At 40.9% G+C, this 19,484-nt stretch overlaps 1 protein-coding gene across 1 annotated transcript in view; it reads right to left on the bottom strand.

Moving 5' to 3' along the window:
- Positions 1–3,904: 3,904 nt before the first annotated feature.
- LOC145978606 (putative serine carboxypeptidase CPVL) overlaps positions 3,905–19,484 on the bottom strand; it is a 56,270-nt gene continuing 40,690 nt past the window's right edge. Inside the window, exons 5-6 of the mRNA XM_083111328.1 lie at positions 6,166–6,332; positions 3,905–4,636 (exon numbers count right to left, since the gene is read on the bottom strand). Of these exons, the coding sequence (XP_082967454.1) occupies positions 4,085–4,636; positions 6,166–6,332 (719 nt within the window). The 3' untranslated portion in view covers positions 3,905–4,084. The remainder of the gene's footprint in view (positions 4,637–6,165; positions 6,333–19,484) is intronic.

Below are 19,484 nucleotides of genomic sequence, written 5' to 3'. Positions count from 1 at the left end.
GACAAGTTTAAAAACTATACGCTGCAAATAGCTGTTGCGCAGCTCACACCACATTTCCCCACTCCACTTTTCGGAGCGACGTTGGTTCGCAGTGTTGCAACCTGGAGGGAGCAGAATGGTCTGAGGATTTTTAACGAAATTTGTATTCGTTTTTTCCTGGGCTGTTTTCTACCTGTCGGAGTACAGAACTTCAGCTAATCTTTCGCCAACGACTCTTTTCCTTCTTTTAAAATTTGATCTTCCCGATGGCGCAGTGGTAGCGTCGTCGCCTTGTAATCAAGGGATCGCGGGTTCGATTCAAGGTGGAGGCACATAGTGGTTTAAACTGTACGTCCAGTATCGATTAGCCTTACTGTGCATAAAGTGGACTTAAAACAACAAATCAATCAAATCCAATTCTTTTAAAACTTGAGAAACCATATATTGAGATACTCCCGTGGCGGTGCTTGTGGAATCGACAACATTATACTTAAGTTTATGTAACTCCTTCTGATTTTGCAAATATGTTGCAACATTGTAAACAATTTCTCTGGCCTGTCATCTAAGAGGCTTTCCAGAGCAGATTGTGGATTTCGTTGGACCCGGCATGATTTGATTTTTGCATTTCAAAAATATGCAGCCAAGAGTAAAGAGCAAGAACATTTCAGTGCTTTAAAAAAACAACACAGGCAAGCGTGTTATCAGATTGCCTTCTCGTAGTGATTGATGTATGATAAACAAAATAACCCCACCCCACTCAGCTTTAAAAAAACAAACAAAACAAAACAGGCCACTGCTTCAGAAAATGAAGTCATTAGCCCAGTAGTTTATCTTTGTTATAAACGTTAACGCGCGTACGTAATACTAAAGTTTACGATCCGCGCACCGCACACATTTTCAAAGACCGGATTAAATCAAATGAAGCACTGATATAATATGAGCCGGCACCGTCACGCTAAACAGTGAAAATAGTTTGTCATATTTGTTTTAGCTTAATTTTGATGAGTTGGCACCACTCGTAGTCTCAAAGCCAGACCAGTACGTAGAAGAGTGGTGGGGAGGATGACGTAATAGGAAGTGCTCCGCAGGGATTTGCGCATATCGGGACATAACTTGTCAGGCTATTTTTTTTGGGAAGCTTTTTTTAATTGTTTCGAAACCTAGATCCTGAAATCTTGTTTCTCCTTGTGCTTCTCCGAACTATACCACATATAGCAGAACTTCTATTGTAAAGTTGCAAATGGAACATAACATTCCTGTCATATGTAATGATATAATGCTCTCGTTTAATAAAAGGAGAAATATTTTAAAATAAAACATCTCCTATCGAGGATCGAACATGGATTCCAGATTCTATCCTCGATCGGAGATTTTTATTTCTTCTTTAATATGTCTCCTTTTATTAAAACGAGCATTATAACATTATATATAAGCGCAGAGCAAAATGACCACAATGTTCTGCATCTGGCATTTCCTTAAAATAAAATAATGAATTGATACAAGTTGAAAAGATCGTATCCATGGGCACTTTGTGTGATTATGACACTTTGATGATAATTGTATTCGCATTCAAAGTTATTGACACAAATTAATGAATTAAGAATTTAGGTTTGTTGTAATTTAATCATATTAATTTAACCCCTTTCTCCAATCGAGTTAAATGCAAATACCGAATGAATAGTTTTCACGATCTTCGAATTTCCATTAACCGATTACGTCATTTCATACTACCTTCGTTTTCTTTTTTACAATAAAGTATTCTTCATAGAATACATGTCGGAGGCGAGTTGCATTCACATTTTACATTAGTCAACTCTTTCTATTTTTGAAGCATTAGCGAAAGAAACGATAGCTGATAGGGTAGTGACTACTGTTCAGTATAGTCAACCTAATGGTCGTAGGTTCAAAATTTACGTCCATTTTATGGCCATAGTGTTCAATGTCCACGCCATGCGAAATGGAATGATTTTGTCATTAACGATGAAATACTAAAGAATAAAAATCTCCATTTCAACGAACTGAACAGAGGAAAAATTGGATACTCCTTGTAAATATGTAAATGAAAATTAAGGTTTTTAGTGGTGCATTGCACGTCAAATTAAAAATCTGGCACGGATTATATTATCTTACTCTGAATTCGACTAGGATACATTTCGCTCTGAGAATATATTAGATCACCATATACAAATGCTGTTTGTTGCTTCACGTTGTTAATTTAATTTGACCAATGCATCAATTCCGAACGCACAAACGATACTTTCTGAATATATCTCTTTTCTCCTCTCGTCTCCACTGTATTATCATATTCTCATCTCCTTCTCTCTTCTCCTTCTCCTCTGCTTCTATCTCATACCGCCTCCTGTTCTTGCTTTTTGACTTCACCCCGCTATTCCCCACTCCTCATATCTCCTCTCCTGTCTTTAATTCCCAACTACACTGCACTCTTCTCCCCCTCCTCTTCATCCTATTCCTATCTTCTATTTTACTTTACTCTCAATTCGTCTCCTCTCATCTCGTTAATTCTCCTCTGTTGTCTTTTCACCCTTTTCCTTATCTCTTCTTCACATCCTTTGTCCCTTCCTCTCATTACTTCTTCTCTTCTATTCTATTCTATGCTATTCGTTCTACCCTCCTTTGCTTTTTCTCTTCTGCTATTGCCTCCCCTGCTATCATTTCCTCTCATTTTCTCCCCTCTCCTTGTTTTTCCTCTAATCTTCTCCTTGTATTGACTCAGTGGCGATGAAATAATGGATTTCCTTTAAATTAAGGAACTCTTTTTCTTTCATTAAGTATTTTCAGATTTACGATATAAAAATAATTATGTTCTGAAAATTAAAAATATAATGCTTAGTTTGATTCCTTTCGCGTATTGCACACATATCTATTATGTTTCAATCCCGAAATTAAGCCTGACTTAAACTCAACCCTCCAATACCTTGCGTTTAAAATGTCCATGTCTAAAATTTAAGTGTACGATGTGTATTGGAAATATTCAAACTATTGAATGATGTCGATGGATAAGTGTATAGATTTCTAGTATGTTAAGCAATGATTTTCAAAGCTATATCACCATATAAAAATTAACACCCCTAAACCTTATTTGAGTTTTTGTTGCATACCTCATGTAACATTGAATTTGGGTCTGAAAAAGACAATGTATAAAATATAATTTTCGATCATTTATAATCCCAGTGACTTCATGAAATTTAAATAATATTGTTCCTTCCTTACAAAATCATATTTTTTACACTCATTAGATGCGGCGAAGTAAATATGAAAAACGTTAATTTTTTATTTTTATATAAATTAATGATCCCATCAAACTTCAATGTCACGCGACTCCTCTGTTTTATTGCTGAACATTTTCCAAGGAATGCTCCTTACCCCATAGAACCTAAGTTCAAAATATCGTCTCTAGAGTCGTCACCTGAAATAACGTGAAGTGACTCCAATAACTTGAAAAGTGGTTTGCCCATTTTAAAAGTAATAAGCTTCCTCTATATTATTAGTTACTGTAAAAATCAGCTGTTGTCTTTACTAAAGATTAATCCAAAATGGAATAAATTTCCATTATAGAACAATACTTCACTCTTGCCACATAAGGCAATCAGCTTCTTAATGGTATTATTTTCTTGTACACCCAGCGGCAATGAAACAATAAGCAAATTGTCCATCAAAATTTTCATTCCGTTTGTTGTCCATACTGTGATGGCAAGTTCGTCAGCAAGTATAGGCCAACACCTGCTTCGATTCAAAATAATGATATATCCCTTTAAAGTAGCAGAGGAATTAGAATAAACACAAAGATAACTGCAATGGAGAATTTGCATTCTATTTTATTTGCTATTGGCTGTACATATGAGCATCCACAGAAACATTTAACAATGGATACACAGTGAATACAACGCATGCACACAACTAAATTAAGATTTCTTAGTTTTGATATTACGTGACCAGAACAATGTGAAAATTTTAACAATGAATCAAAGCATAAAATGCATTTATTATTTATTATCAATTTTATATTTGGTGAATGAGTTCTTCATTTTCACTACCTTCATGCATAAATATCTGGGCAGTGCGATGTCTGATGTATCGCCCACACTTACCGGCTTCCCTCGATACTGTTAACGAAGTCTGATATAAGCTCGAAGGCCCGTTGTGGTTGGTCAGTTGGCACCATGTGACCAGCATTTCTGACAATTACTTCGGTAAGAAAGCCTGCAGACTTCCTGTAACCAGCTACGTCATCGTCTGCAGACCGCCATATTTGCCTGGAAGCGTTTCTGAACGCTTGAGCTCCGCTCCAGTTCAGAGTCTGCAGGAACTCCTCAGTGTGCACGTAAGCCACGATAATATCCATCTGACCATTGTAGAAGAGGATTGAATAATTCTCCAGCAACTCTTCAATCCATGGTTTTACGGATCTCAGCATATCGTCGTACAGATACCTCTCCACCAACGCTCCGTTGCCCAGACTGGTGTTCCCAACATGCAACGCTATTCGAGAATTCTCTTGCTGAATCAGTTCAACATGGTTGTTCTCGTTGTCGTCCGAGTTTGCTCGAAGGTAATTGAAGTATTGATGGAAATGAGTTTGGTTGTAGAAGTATGTTGCATACGGTGTTAAGTCTCCCATTATCAATTCGTCAAGTATCTGCAATTAGGAAATAAATTAAGTTGTTATGGGGTATATTTGATTACTGTAATTCATGTTCAGAACGTTTAACTTATACATAAGTAGAGTGTAAAATAGTATTAGTATACCTAGAATTTTCTAATTACAGTACTTTTCTCTCGGTAATCTAGGCGGCTCTGACAATAAACACATTAAAATACATTATATGTACGTATAATAGTTTTATTTTATCAGTTACTTACCCTTCTGTACGAGAAATATATAACATTTGAAGAATGGAATTTAAATAAGGCACCATAACTAATCGTACAACCTTTATTATCTTATGTTAATGGAGCAAAATATATAAACCATAAGTTTCAAGTTTGTGCGTGATACTTGATACTAAAGTACAGAAATACTTAAGAACGAATGTAAGGGATGAAAGGAGCGTGCACCAATATTACGAAATCATGGTGTAACTGGAAGCATGAAATTGAAGATCTTTCTAACAAAGATATGTGAGTGACCCAGGATATTTTTAAAAGATGTCTCTGCAGCTTATTAATGGTTTTAGCATGTTGCCAAAGAAAAACAAATGTTCTGAACACTTCATTTTTGGCTGAAGTTTTGCATACATTCGGGATAGAAGGGTTTTCAAGGATCCATGGTGGAAGCATGGATTTATAGATAGGAACTTTATTTGGGAATGTGACATATGTGTGCATATTTGTTTAGTGTATGTATATGTTGTGAACATTAGGTAGATAATGGCATATTCGGAGTATAGTTTCGAGAGAAATTAAAGTGCAAAGCAGTCAGCAATACTAATATATGAGGTGTAATAGGACAGTAAAGTCAAAAAACAGAGCGTTTAATGGAAAAGTGCCAGTTTTCCGAGAGCAGAGTAATTAGAGGGTGGAAATGTCTCTTGAGTTTGAGCTCCGCTCCACTTCAGAATTTACAGGAACTCCTTCAGTGTGCACGTAAGCTACGATTATATCCGTCTGACCATTGCAGAAGAGGATTGGACCTGGTACTCCAAAGATTTGGCTGAATGTTACGTATTTCTCCATCTCCAATTTTAATCTATTCGGGGACTAATATAATAGAATAAACACAGTTATTTGATGAAGGACATGTTTCCTTTACCACGGCTCCTAGCTCTAGTGCACTTGGTTCGCAGACAGTTCAACTACCAGACAGACAGGCTTTGACTCCCTTGTGAGGTCAAGTTCTCCTGCGGGGCTGCAACCACCAGACATAACAAATACCGCAAAGGAAAGTTACATATGCTTTAAAAATTCGAAATGTTGATCTAATCGAGAAGAGTCGACTGCCTCAAACTAGAAAAATTACCCTTTGAATATATGATTATCCACACATTTGCCCACAACATACACACATAGGATGTAAGGGAAGATGACTTTCGACCCTCTTCTCGACCTTGTTAATGTGGGTTAGTGATTTATCTTCCTCCATTTAACCTATTCATCATTCATCCACATAAACACAATATCAAAGTAACAGAAGCGATTCGTTAAATAAGCACAGTTGCTATATTATACCTGATAGGCTTCATTGTAACTTTCTGCATTGATGAGGTCTATGATCTGATGTTCCTTCTCCTGGAAGTAGTCCCTAGCATTCATGTCCAACAACCCAATTTGATACAACAAGGCTGAGTAATTCATCATGCTGACGGGGTCGGACAAGCCATTACCTATTACAACACCTGTTGACAAAACAAATAATTATCATATTCGATTCAAACACAATGGAAACCATCAACATATATAATTATGCTCTTCTGTGTGTTGATATGACATCGTTATTTAAGTTCAGTCAAAATAATGAACCCCTTTTTTAAATATTGGATATTATTCTAGCGGGTTCGGAAATAAACACATAAGTCAGAAACTGCAATTTTTGTTTGCTGTTATTTAAATCACACTGATAAAATTAATTAAAATGTTGTACGTATATTTTTATATTGGGCATTAGTACAAATTATAGACAGTGAAGATCCAACACGCATATGGTGTCTATATTGTTATCTATTAAGAGAATAAACATAATTAACTGTCTGCTATAAAATTGCATTATTTGACTTTACGTGCTTTTTAACCAGCACCCATGAGTTACGAATTTGAACAATTGAATCTTTATATAAGAAATTACTTTTTAACACGATACTTCTAACAAAGTTTATACGAGCTACCACTTTCTGCCACTAAATACAGGGTAATCCACAATCACACATTGATATTAAATTATTACACTTCTCTTCATAATTAACAATTTCACTGTAAGTAGTGTCACATTATAATTTTACAAACTATTATATATTTGTGTATATCCAATTATACCAAATAATGCTTATACAACTGCACTGTAAACAAATATCGTAACAATCCCTAAGATTGTATGTTATTTTATTAAGTCTCTCTGAACGCTTCATGTTGACCAGGGCATTCACTTGTTTTTCTCAGCTGTCTCAAGCCTCTTAGGCATGTTTACAATGCATTGTGTTGAGCCATGCAAACCTCCTGAGCATTCAGGAAACAGGTAATACTTCTGGTTATGGAGTCGGCGATTTGCATGGTAGCAATTATAATAAACACGATTCGGCATTGAGGAAGAGCTCGATGGCCTATGAATATAGAGGTGAGACAAGCTGAGGGAGGACTGACTTTTTGGGATTGAGTTGAGAGAGGAAGGTGGTCAGCAAGGCAGTAGGTGAGAAGTGGAAGGACGCTTTGGTCAGCATAGGAGAGAAGCTTACAGAGGACTTCGTTATTTTGATTCAGCTAAGGATTTCAGATAGACAGGTAATTATCCTACACCCAGCCATGATTCAGGTTCAACGGTTCATAAAACCCAACGAGTGACCATTGCCTTTTCTGCAGTTTAGTTCCTTAGTGTAACTTTGTACCTTTCGCATTGCCAAGCGATAACTCGCCATGCTAATGACGAGTGGTTTCATCAAGAATGAATGACGACCAATTTACATCACCCCAGCAATTAATTGCATAAACAACTGGTTCAGATCCCTTCATTCTTTAGAATGACACGTGGTGGATTTGCTGGGGCTTCTCATGCATTTTTTTCGGAAATGCGATGAGAAAATAGCTCGTTACGTAGTGGAATTGCAGTTAATTGTTAAGCAGTTTAAATCAATCCCACCCCTAAGCTTGACACGTGGTGAAGATTAGCGGGTCTTTTCATTTTTTTTTCCAGAAATGGAAAGAAATTGTTAACCAGTTTTTAATTAAATTTAACCCCACACCAAATTTAGACACGTAGTGGAGTGCTTGAGGCTTTTTCATTTTTTCTTTTGAAATGAAAAGAGTTTGTTAACCAGTTTAGAATTCAATACCACCCCTAAGTTCGTTACCCACCCCAAAAATTTTGCTCATTTGTTTAGTTTTTTTGTAGTATGTCCTTGCCATATTTGATTTTGAAAATACATAGGGATTAAAGTTTTTTTACATTCATGGGGGGAGAAGAATTTATATGCCATGATAGATGTTTAGTCTAACATGAGGATGAATGCGATGAAATTTATCGACCTCATGTTTGGGTCGGTAATCAGCGAAATGTAGAATGCGGAGGAACCTGCGCCCTAGCTCCGTCGCGGTTACCCGCGTCGGGCTGGCGCTTTGGTATCAGGAGCGTCCGGCATTCCGCGTGGCGGAAGGTTCGATGTCGGGTTTTAGGCAGTCACATTTTGCCAAAAATGCGGTCGGCCAGGGACGTCCGAGGACGTTAGTAGTGCAGGTTAGCCGGTTCAACGTCAGAAAGTGAGGCTCGGTGAGGCTCGCTGTGTTGGCAACCTATTATTCGAAAAAATCACCAAGGTTCTTGGTCTAATCTAACCTAAAAAGCAAAGGAGTTGGCAATTTTGCTTGAGAGTTCAGAAAACCGGAAGTGAGGCTCGGTGAGGCTCGCAGTGTTGCCAACTTTTCACTCGAAAAAATCACCAAGGTTTTTGGTCTAATCTAACCTAAAGCAAGGAGCTGGCAACTTTGCTTGAGAGTTCTGCAACCGAAAGTAAAACTCGCAGTGTTGCCAACATCTACTCGAAAAAAATCACCAAGGTTTTTGGTCTAACCTAACCTAAGGCAAGGAGTTGGCAATTTTGCTTGAGGCTTGTTTTACAGTGCATAAAGCAATTTTTGGTAACCTACTGGTACTTTTACCATGGCCTTTTACAAAAGAGAGAGGAGAGAGGAGAGAGAGAGAGAGATAGAGAGAGAATTAAACAACCGACAGCCTACCTACAGCCTTTTTTTTTGGTCTAACCTTGCCTAAAGCAAGGAGCTGGCAACTTTGCTTGAGGCTTGAGTTACAGTGCATAAAGCAATTTTTGGTAACCTACTGGTACTTTTACCATGGTTTTTTACAAAAAAAAAGAGAGAAGAGAGAGAGAGAAAGAGAGAGAATTAAACAACTGACAGCCTACCTACAACCTTTTTCTTCTTGGTCTAACCTAGCCTAAAACTACTATTTTTTTTTGAGGCTTAGCCAATTTATATACTGGCGTAATATACACGCACTAAACAAGGAGAGCCGGCAACAAATATATACTGCCGTAAAAGAGAGAGAGATTTATGGCTGGCAACAGTGACGAACGAATGCGCCATATCGTAATTTTCCAACTCCGTATATCGCGACCTTTGTAAACCTACCTCTCTCGGGGGAACGATGTGCCACACACACACACACACACACACACACACACACACACACACACACGCGCGCGCGCGGGCATATGTATTGTAACACAAACAAACAAACAAAATAATAATTGTTGTTTTTAGGATGCTTGGCCCCTATAACCTCGCCAGGGTGCGTGGTGCCCAACCAAAAATGTAAAAGTTTTCTAATGGCTGCGGTTATAGATTACCAATACCTCTGTAGAGTTTCACGTGTTTTTTTTTTTTTTCCCCAAACTTCCATGAAACCCTACAGAGGACCTCCGTAATGCATGCAACGTGTACTAACGACTCTAGTGTTATTTGATGTTGTGATATTTTTGGATATAGAGTTTTATTGTGAGATATAGATAAAAATAATTATGTTTATTATAATATTTTCTTGATGAAGATGGAGAATGTATGTGTGTGTTACAAATAAAGTTGCATGCTTTTTTTCTAGTGTGTGTGTATGTGTTTTTTGATGTTTCGACAGCATCTGAAACGATAAAAAGAAATTTTATTGTTAATTTTCTCATGTAAAAACAACAACAAATTTTTTTGTGCAAATTCTGATTGTCTCTCGTGCTATAGTGCAAAAAAGATATTGTAACTGATAACTGATGAAATTGACATTTGTAACTGATCTGAACTAGTGAAATTCGTATTGTGCCATTGTAACTGATTGTGCTAGTGCAGAAAATTTCTTATTGTGCAAGAAAAGATGTTAAAAACTTGTTAAAACTGCTCTGTAACCCTCTCGTTCTTCACGTCGTAGGCGAAGGACTTCTCTGCAATCAGGATGACACTGCATAGGGTATCCTCGGGCAAGGCATCGTGGAACTCGCAGACGACCTTGATGTTGGTTCGATCGTTGACCACAACCTTCTTTCTCTTAGATGTGTTGATGACGAACATCGGCCTGCGGATTTTGAACTCGCTGGGCGTGTAGTACATGTCCACGCTTCCCTCGGTCACGCGTTTGTAAGCTGTGTAAGCTTCGTAAAGTTTGAGGTAATCGTTTTTGGTCACGTCGAGGTTGTAATTCTCGCGCGGGAACACTTCGTTGCGTCCATTCTTCAGATAAACGTTCTTGATCTTGCAGTCGTCGAACTTGCTGGAATCTTTTTCCTGATTCTTGTCCCTCCCGGTCTGAAAAAGCACTACGACGAAATCTGGCATGTCGAACTGTATGTTGTTAAACTGCGTCGTCACGTCGAATTCCATGTGACTTCCCGACGCCATCTTCTGCACGCACTGGTAACCGTGAAAGTGAATCGGCACCTGCGGATTTTTCAAGATCTCCGCTTTGTACTTGAGGGCGTAGTTCGTTTCGTATTCCACCACCGGCATTCTCACTTCCATGCTCCGGATGACGCACTTGGCTGCTTCGGGTAAAGTGTTGGCTATCGGCGTGGTGCCGTCCGGACCCTGTTCGCTTCGTTCAGATTGGCGAACGTGCGACGGTTGGGAGGGAAAGATTGCAATTCGTAACTTTCGATTTGCTCCATTTTACATGTATGGTTATTTATTATATGTTGATCTCCACGATGGCCGTCGTAGTGGCACCTGCGAAATCCACCACCTCTCCTTTCTCGTTCGTCACCACCAACTCTATGTCGTCTATGCGGTTGCGACATACTGGAAAATAGATCGGTGAAGAGGGCGTGTAGATGATCGGTTCCATGAACTCGGAACTTGGTTTGAAAGTGGCTATGATTCCCGTCTGCTTGTGACTTCCTAACAATCCGTCCGAAGATTTCGTGATCATGCCTTCCGCCACGTTACAGTGTACGTTCAGAGTCTCTATGGCTAAGAATTTAGGAATGTTGGTTGCCACGTGCTTGATGCCAGCTTCGAGTTTGGTGTCGTTCTCGAAACCTAAAAGTTCTCCCATGGAGCCCAGGTCCACGGTCTCCGTCGCGGATAGGATTTCCACTCTGTGCGTGATCGAATTTTGAGAAAGGTATGTGCCTTTGGGTAATTGAGCTTGCAAAGTGGAAAGATTGTATTGTCCTGGCGTGACGACGATGTGTTCGCTTCCGACGCTAATTTTGTTGTTGTGCTGCGTAACATTAGGTATGAGGTACATGCTGTAGAATGCACGCAGAGCTACGGATTTAGGATAGACGATGTCGTCGTGCAGCGTGAGTTTCAAGATCGAAGATTCGCTCGTGAGATGGAACACGCCCATCGTGTTTAAGATTCCACAATGCTTTCTGAAAATGTTCCACCGACGGGTTATTTATTTTAGACATGTATGCGAGAACGGAAAGGCATAGGTGGCCGCAGTTAACATCGGTGAAACCCTGGATGCGTTTGTCATTGTAGTAGAGGTTGGCAACACTGAGATACTTCACCAACCTGGCAGGTGGTGTGCCACCGAACGAATCGAAAACAAATGCATTGTTATCGTCAATTTTGAGGTAGCATATCCAATGTGTACCAGGATTTTTGTAACTGTCCAGGTTGACCACGCCATACTCCTTTTTCTTCACAGCAGAGGGTAGAGAATCGGACATGAAAACACCTCTGAAGTTTTTTATTCCCAACGGTTCGATCAGAGATTCAATATCGAAGTTGGACAGGGCTTCTTCTTTTTTTTATATTTCTTCAAAGCATCGAGGTTGCTTTTTTGTTTTTTGGTTATACCTTTCCCCTTCTTCTCCATGGCCAGGTTGTGACGTTTCTGTTCTTCCAACTCTGCCTTGCTCTTCTTCGAGTCGATGACGGTTTTCGCGATGGCGGCACTTCCGCCGGCCAAACTTCCAACGGCCCCCAATGCTGCCAGGATGGCCGGGATGCTGAATATAAAACCTCCGATCTTTTGCTGTTTCCGTGAACGCTGCAAGCGTCTCAATTGAGGTGTGCTGAGCAGTAATTTCATTCGGTGTCCTTTCGACAAGCAAGAACGTTTCTTCTCGCGTTGTTTCTTGGTGAGTAACCCATCGAGAGCACCTAGATTTTTTAGATTCGAATATGGTATCTGGTACACGACACCCTTGGGCTTCATGTTGATGCTCTATGTGTTATTTTCACGATATGTTATTTATATATATATTCTGAGATTTTTTCTTGTGTAGTTTTTTACGGTATGTTATTTATATATTTTCAAGGCCTCGCAGTCGTTACTCAAATTCCATTACGTGCTTTGTTTTCTTGCCAAGAAGTTCTTTTGTCCCCTTGTACACGATTCGAGTTTTGTTCTCGATTAAAATAGATAGCTTCTCGTCGGATAACATGTTAGCGTATCGATCTGGTAAAAATAGACTGTATTGTGCGTTGAGCAACAGACGTACCTTGGGACCATACTGGGTAGAAACGATTGAACCGGAAGTTATCGTGTAAGGTTTGTCGATTTCCAATTCCTGAATTTTTACATACTCGACTGACAAATTTAGCATTTGTTTTAATGCTTGGAGATCACTCATTTTTTCAGTCGTCATATCAAAAAAATTTCAGAGTGTTAGAGAGAAATTTAATTGTTTTTTTCACGATGTGTGTTATTTATATATACCGAAGATTATTTTTTTCACGACGTGTGTTATTAATATATCAAGTTTTTTTGACACGTATATATATTATTATTTTTTTAACAGAGGAAGAAAGTCCGTGCTTCGGAAAACGCGATGATGTGCGTAATGATATCTTCCGTCTCCTGCTCAGACTTGTACTAATCTACTGTGTACCATCTTCTTCCCTGCCTTGCCTCGTCCAGTTCGTCCGACCTCTCGTTCAATTTTTCCCCTGCAGCCGAAAGCAGAATGTTGAGATCACTGCACCTCAGGCCGCTGATCTCCCGAAGATGGTCCTTGAGAACCATTTCACAAGGGATGCGAAATTCCGGCGTTGTTCTTGCTATGATTAGAAGTTTATTAACATCTCCGTTTACTATCTTTTTGAATATTTTAGATAGTAGCTCGGATGGCAAATCAGTTATACGAGACATGTTGTTATTATTATTATTTTTACGGTATGTTATTTATATACCCCACCCCAATTTTTGTTTCGTGTTCATGGCGATGGTGGTGCCTAGTGCGGCGACCCGTTCACCCAGCGATGCGTCTCTGCTCACGAACCTTTCGAAAGCTACATGTTCCAATTTTCTGTCTGCTTCGTGACGTGCATCCAGATCCGTCTGCGTGGTGTTGTAAGCGATGTCGTGATCTTTGTATGCCGCGTCCAACGGATTCACACCCTTGTCTCCTCTCTCCAATCTTTTCTCGAGTTTGGTACCCGGTCCGCAGTACTGGTAGCCAGGTAGATGCATCTCGAAAGGTAACTTGTTGATGATGTCGTTCACGAGTCCCTTTCCTTCGGCCACGTTCCAAAATTTCGGAGGCAGCGTGTTGATGATTTTGATCAGGTAACCTATGCCCTTGTCATCGTTCACGATGAAGTTGGAAAGTTTCGTGCTGATCATGTCCACGATGCCAACCTTCTCGTTGTAGAAATTACGGTTGCCTGCATTCTCTTCGCCGGCTATCACCAACAATCGGTCCACGAGTTTCCTAACGTCGTCCACCCAAACGAATTCTTTGGGTAACGTGTTGTAGCGTTTGACGCCGCTGCCCGTTTTGACCTGGTTCCAAATCGGTTTGATGAGATTCCTGTACTTCTCGCCGCTGCTCGATTTCACCCTATTCTGCGAGGCGTCGTTGTTCTGGTACAAGGCATCCGTCATGATCAGAATTTTCTTGTAACTTTGGTAATCTTCGTCGGTGTAATCTTTCGGCTGCTTTTTGGCGACGAGTTCCCACAGTCCCACCGTACCCGGATACCTGTTCCAACTATCCTTGTCGCCTAAATTGACTTTAATGTCGTTGCCTTCGAAGGTCACCTTCGATTTCCGAATCTTCCACACCACACCGCCGCCTTCGCTGGTTTCCATGCTGGGATACAATCCGAACACTTCATCCTTGTCGAATTTCCCCGTGCTCAGGTAGTCTCGTGCCAAAGGTCCCAAATCGATTTTATCCGAAGACGTGCTACCAATGGCTCGACGTCGTGCCGGTGCATCCTTCAGTTCGAACGGCGTCGAAGGAATGCTCGAAATAGGCGTGGGTACGGCGTAACTTTTAGCTGCGAGCGGTACGAGTTCATTAATCAAATTTTTATTTTGTTCCGTGACACTTTTAATTTCTTTACCTAGACCGCTGATGGCATCGATCACAGGTTGATCCTGACGTTTCTTCTCTTCGTAGAATCCGCGATTCTCGGATTTCCAACCTTTGAAGCGTTTCGCGAGGTAATCGCGAAGCTTGAGATTTTCGTCTTCGATTTTTCGTTTCGTCATGACGTTATTTATACACGTCGTTTCTCACAACGTTGCAACGTTTAGAAAGTCGTTGATTTTGTTTCTGTATTTTCCATCGTTAGGTTTTCTCGTCATGTCGATCGTCACAAATCCGAAATCGTCACCGTTCCAGCAAGTAGAGCAGCCTTCCGAAAATTGATTGTAGTTCATGTCTCCGCCTACGTAGTCATCGTACGCATGCTTGAGGTTGGTGTGATCTTGACGAAACAAACATATGAAATTAGCGTTGTCGCGCACTAACTGTTTTGGAATTTTGGAAAACGTTTGAGCTAGGTAAAAGGAATCCATTCCTTTGTGACGACCTTGCGTGAAAAAGTTGCGAATTTCATTTTGATTTTCCAGGATGGCGTCGTCGAACACAACGACTGAATTTTCACGACAATCGTCGAGTGGTTTTATTTCCGAGGCGAATGTTGCAATGTCCAGACCATCGTACAGTTTCATCAGTTGCTGGTATTTGGATTGCTCCAAACTTTTCGAGAACACGTACAGGTGCCTGTTCTTCCAATCTAACCAATTCGGTGCGAGGAGAAAATTGTCCACGAGCAGTGTTGTTTTCCCACACCCCGAAGGACCTACGATCAGACAGCGGATGCTGTCGGGAAGCAACTCGCCGTTCTTTTTTTTTCTCGTTTGACTTTCCGGATCCGGTAGACGCTTCACCACGTTCCACGTACTCACAAGATCACTTCGTTCACGTCGATCCAACTCTTTTCTGGAAGTCCCAGCCATTTGACAAACAGTTTGTCACCTTTCCTACGCAATACTTTCTCGATGAGGTACGTGTCGGGGTGTTTCGTTTTAGAGAGTTCCTCTTCGTAAAATCTTCCTTTCAAAATCTCGCCGCTACTATCTTTTATTATATACGTGTGTCGGTTTCCAGGTAGAACTCGAACCACCGTAAAGAGTTCCGTGCTCCAATTTTTTGTGAACCCCTTCTCGAAGGTGCGTTTGAATTTGCTGATCCTCACCTGGTCTCCAATTTTGTATTTAGCTTTCTTTGCCGTGGGTGTGTACTTTGGACAGTAAACTGTAGAAATTAAACGCTGCTCGTCGGACTTGGTAACGTCGGCTGGCTTCATGCCTATCGTTCTGTGTACCATATCATTATAGGTGTCGACGAGTTCCGGCAGGATGTCGACCCATTTGTAATTTCCACGAAGCGTGAATCGTTTCCACATGTGTGTTTTCAAGGTTCAATTGAATCTTTCCACGATGCTGGCTTTGATGTGACTGAAGGTCGAATAATGTCGAATCTTGTGTTTTTGAATAAATTTTTGGAATACGGCGTTGTAAAATTCTTTACCGTTGTCCGTTTGCAGAAACCGTGGTCGTCTGCCGCCGCTTTCGCGAAAAATTAATTTGAATGCTTCCGTGACGCACGTTCCCGTTTTCGCCTTCAAAGGTAGAGCCCATGCGAATTTCGAAAACGTGTCTATGATGGTGAGAAGGTACTTGTTGCCCTTGTTCAATTTATGTACGTTTTTCAAATTGCCGCTACTCATCTCCACGAGGTCACTTTGCCAGAGGTCGTCGATGCCCTTGGTTACCACAGCCAAACGTTCGTAGTTACGGCGTGCAGGTTTATGCAATTCTTCGACGATGGCTTGCCTAGACATTTTATTATTTTAGAGATTACGTTTCAAGAGAAGCACAAGCGTGATGGGATTCAAAGAGGATGGCACTTCGCTCGTGTTTTGAATGATCAGCTTATCGCCGGCACTCACGTCGAAAACGGTGAGATCTTCGTCTTCGTGTATTTCATATATGTTGCGCGTTTCGTTCCAACGTGCCAGAGGAATGTTTCCTGCTTTCTGGACACCACGATTCGATATCAAAGTCATGGTGGGAACGCTAGCTTTTCTACCGTGAGACCAGTATGAAAATTCGTTTATCTGAATCGTGCCATCGAGGAGAAACTTGTAATACGGATGATAAGGATGTAACATGTACAGTTTGTTACCTTCGACGAACGTGGAGATTCTCTGTTGATTGGGTACGCTGTTGATTTCGATGGCTTGCAGAGAATGCAGTTTAGCGAATTTAGTGTCGACGCCGAGCAGATTACTGTGAACGTGTCCGAGTTTATTTTCGATGGGTAGCAAATGCTCGATTATGGTATCCGTTACGGCAGACAACGACGGTTTGATTTTCACTTCCACGTTCAACTGCTTATAGTTTTCGTTGAGTTCTTGCAACTTGGCACCGAAAGAAGCCAGCGTCGATTCCTGCGTGGATTCCAGCACTCCGACTTGATCTCTGATGTTGACGACGATGTTCTGAAGGTTCTGGACTTGATTCAATTTCGAGCTTTTCTCGGTAAGATCGTTCACGATGCTTCGCATCTCTGTAAACTGCGTGTGAAGGTCTGCGACGCTCTGCGAAGTGGGCAGCGTCGACACCAGCGAACTAATTTCGTCTCGAATCTCTTCCACGTTCGCCGTTTCCGTTTCTAGTCGTTTCAGCATTCGAGATATGTTTCTTTTCAAAGCGTGCAATTCTTTGGAGGTGGGGAGATTGGCCACTTTACTCTCGAGATCGCTCAATGAGCTTTTGATGTCGTTCGAATCGGATAGTGCCGTCACCGCCGTTTTCAATTTTTCCAAATCTTCGCTCGAAGGCACGCTTGTCCGTAACGATTCCAAGTCACCCTGTATGTTGTCCAGTACGTGATGAAAATGAGCGAGATTCGTTTCGACGTTTAAATTTTCTAAATATTCGATTTTATGCTGAACCGTGCTCAATGCGTCTTGAATGCTCGTCAACGCTCTCGCTTCAGCGTGAATATTTTTAATTTCTTCGTTGATCAATTCCAAAAACGCCTGAAGCGTAGCGATGGTGGTTTGAATGTGTTCGAAATCTTGATACGCCTCCAATTGAATTTTTATGTTCGCGACGCTTTTACCGATGACCTGCAGTTCGTCCGACGATGGTAGGTTCGTCATTGTATCTTCCAAAGTCTGCAACTTGGATTTAATTTCTTCCAACGTGCCGGTGAATTCTTCTTGTAATTTGGAAACGACGACGTGCAAGCGTTCTACGTCAATATCGTTCACCACGGTTTGAAGTTCGGAGAAATTCTTTTCGATTGCGGAAGTTCGTTCTTCGATTTCGAGTTTCAGTTTTTCCAAATCTTCATTTTTCGCTTGAAATTGCTGTAATTTGGCCAAATCATTTTGAAGCGAATCCACACTCAACTGTATATTTTGAACGCTGTCGTAAGAAGGTACGTCGACATAATTTTTTATCAGTGTTTTCAGTTCGGAATCGATTTTCAGAATGGGGTCGAGACATTGCGTTTGGAGCGTAGCGATTTCCGACTCTAAACTTTTGTTTAAGGTCTCCTGCAAAGCGATCAAATCGGTCCTCAACTTCTTAACACGAACGTCCAACATGAGAATCTCTTCTGCGTGGTCTACACGCTTGGTGTTGCCGAAAATGTCGTTAGGCATTTTGGTTAACGGTTATTTATAATAGGATAGACGATTCGTAATTCTACAAAAAGAGGAATAAGTTTGTCGTAATCTCCGAGGAGTTCCACGTACAGGTAATCTCCTGCAGACACATCGTACGCAATGTTAGAAAGCATCTTGTCGTGCTTGATTCGAAAAATGTTCTTGCCGGTAGAAATTTTGATTTCGCCTGCGTTTTCCGGATTCACGGTGATTTGAAGTTTCCCGTCGATCGGAATTTCGTAGAAATGTAAATTGTTATTAAAAACATAAAACATCTTGCCCACATCGTCATTCAGTTTCGTCCAAATGCTGTTGAGGTGAATGATCAACAGACCGTTGAGTTTAGGTAACACGGAAGGTAAGACTTCATGATCTGGTATGGTTTCCATAATGATCTGTTTTTTGAAACCGAACAAATTCATAGGCATGCTGGTTATTTAAGAATACAGTCAAAGTTTTTTTTTTGTAATGACAGTCAGTGTTTTTTTTTTTTTTGTTTTTTTGTTTTGTTTTGTTTTTATGAATCTTCTGTTGAAGTTGGGCATATGTTGCAGGTTTTGCTTTCTGCTAAGCGATAGTGCCCCCACGGCAATGTGTGAATACCACACTCGAGAACGCACCTCTTATCGTCGTTGGGATCCAGGGCAATTTTTCTAACTTTGTTTGTGGTCAACACATGGTCGACGCTCTGGATGCGCTGTTCTTCTCTTAGAACCGACGACCTGGTCTTGAGGCAATCGACGAAGTCCTCGAATGCGAGATGCTCCCGAACCACCTGTCTGCCGACACCCTTGGCCTTCTTGGTAACGCTGCCCTCGGCTTTGATGGCATAGGCCTTGGCGCGAAGACCTGCAAACTCGAGAATTACATCACCGTCCTTCTCGTCTTTGAGTTTGCCAGGCACCTTTTTGTTGCGGGCCAGGATACCATACTTGTTTTGCTGGGGATAGCCCGAGGTGTCGAAGAGGTTAACCAAAGATGGAACTGTGGCTATATCCCTGTATGCATCGGCTGAGTGGACGTGGTACACCAAGCTGTCCGTGTCCGTGTAGAGAAGCGAGATGTTGTGGCTATAATGTGGACGTAATATGTCGTAGTACGTCTCGAACATGTGCAGCTTGCTCAGGTCTAATACTGAGGCACCAACATAAATTGGCTTGTCGAGCCTCACCTCACTCTTCCTCATATGCACCAGAGCAAGCTGCTCATTATAAATAGTCCTCGATTTAAATAATGGGTTTGCTACGAGCCTGCGACATTGTGCTTTCCTCGTTACCAATTTTATGTCCATGCGATTCCGTACATTCTCCATGGTTTCCCAAACACCGCATTGTTCATAAGCTTGAAGAAATCCTTATCAAGCTCGGACGTGGCTGCGGTGCGGTGTTTGGTGTTGACTTCAATATATGGACGCAACC

The sequence above is a fragment of the Lepisma saccharinum genome, chromosome 25, assembly GCF_977018435.1.
Source record: "Lepisma saccharinum chromosome 25, izLepSacc3.1, whole genome shotgun sequence".
NCBI lineage: Eukaryota > Metazoa > Arthropoda > Insecta > Zygentoma > Lepismatidae > Lepisma > Lepisma saccharinum.
Note: the sequence above shows the minus strand (reverse complement) of the source record. Positions and strands in the feature narration are given on the sequence as shown.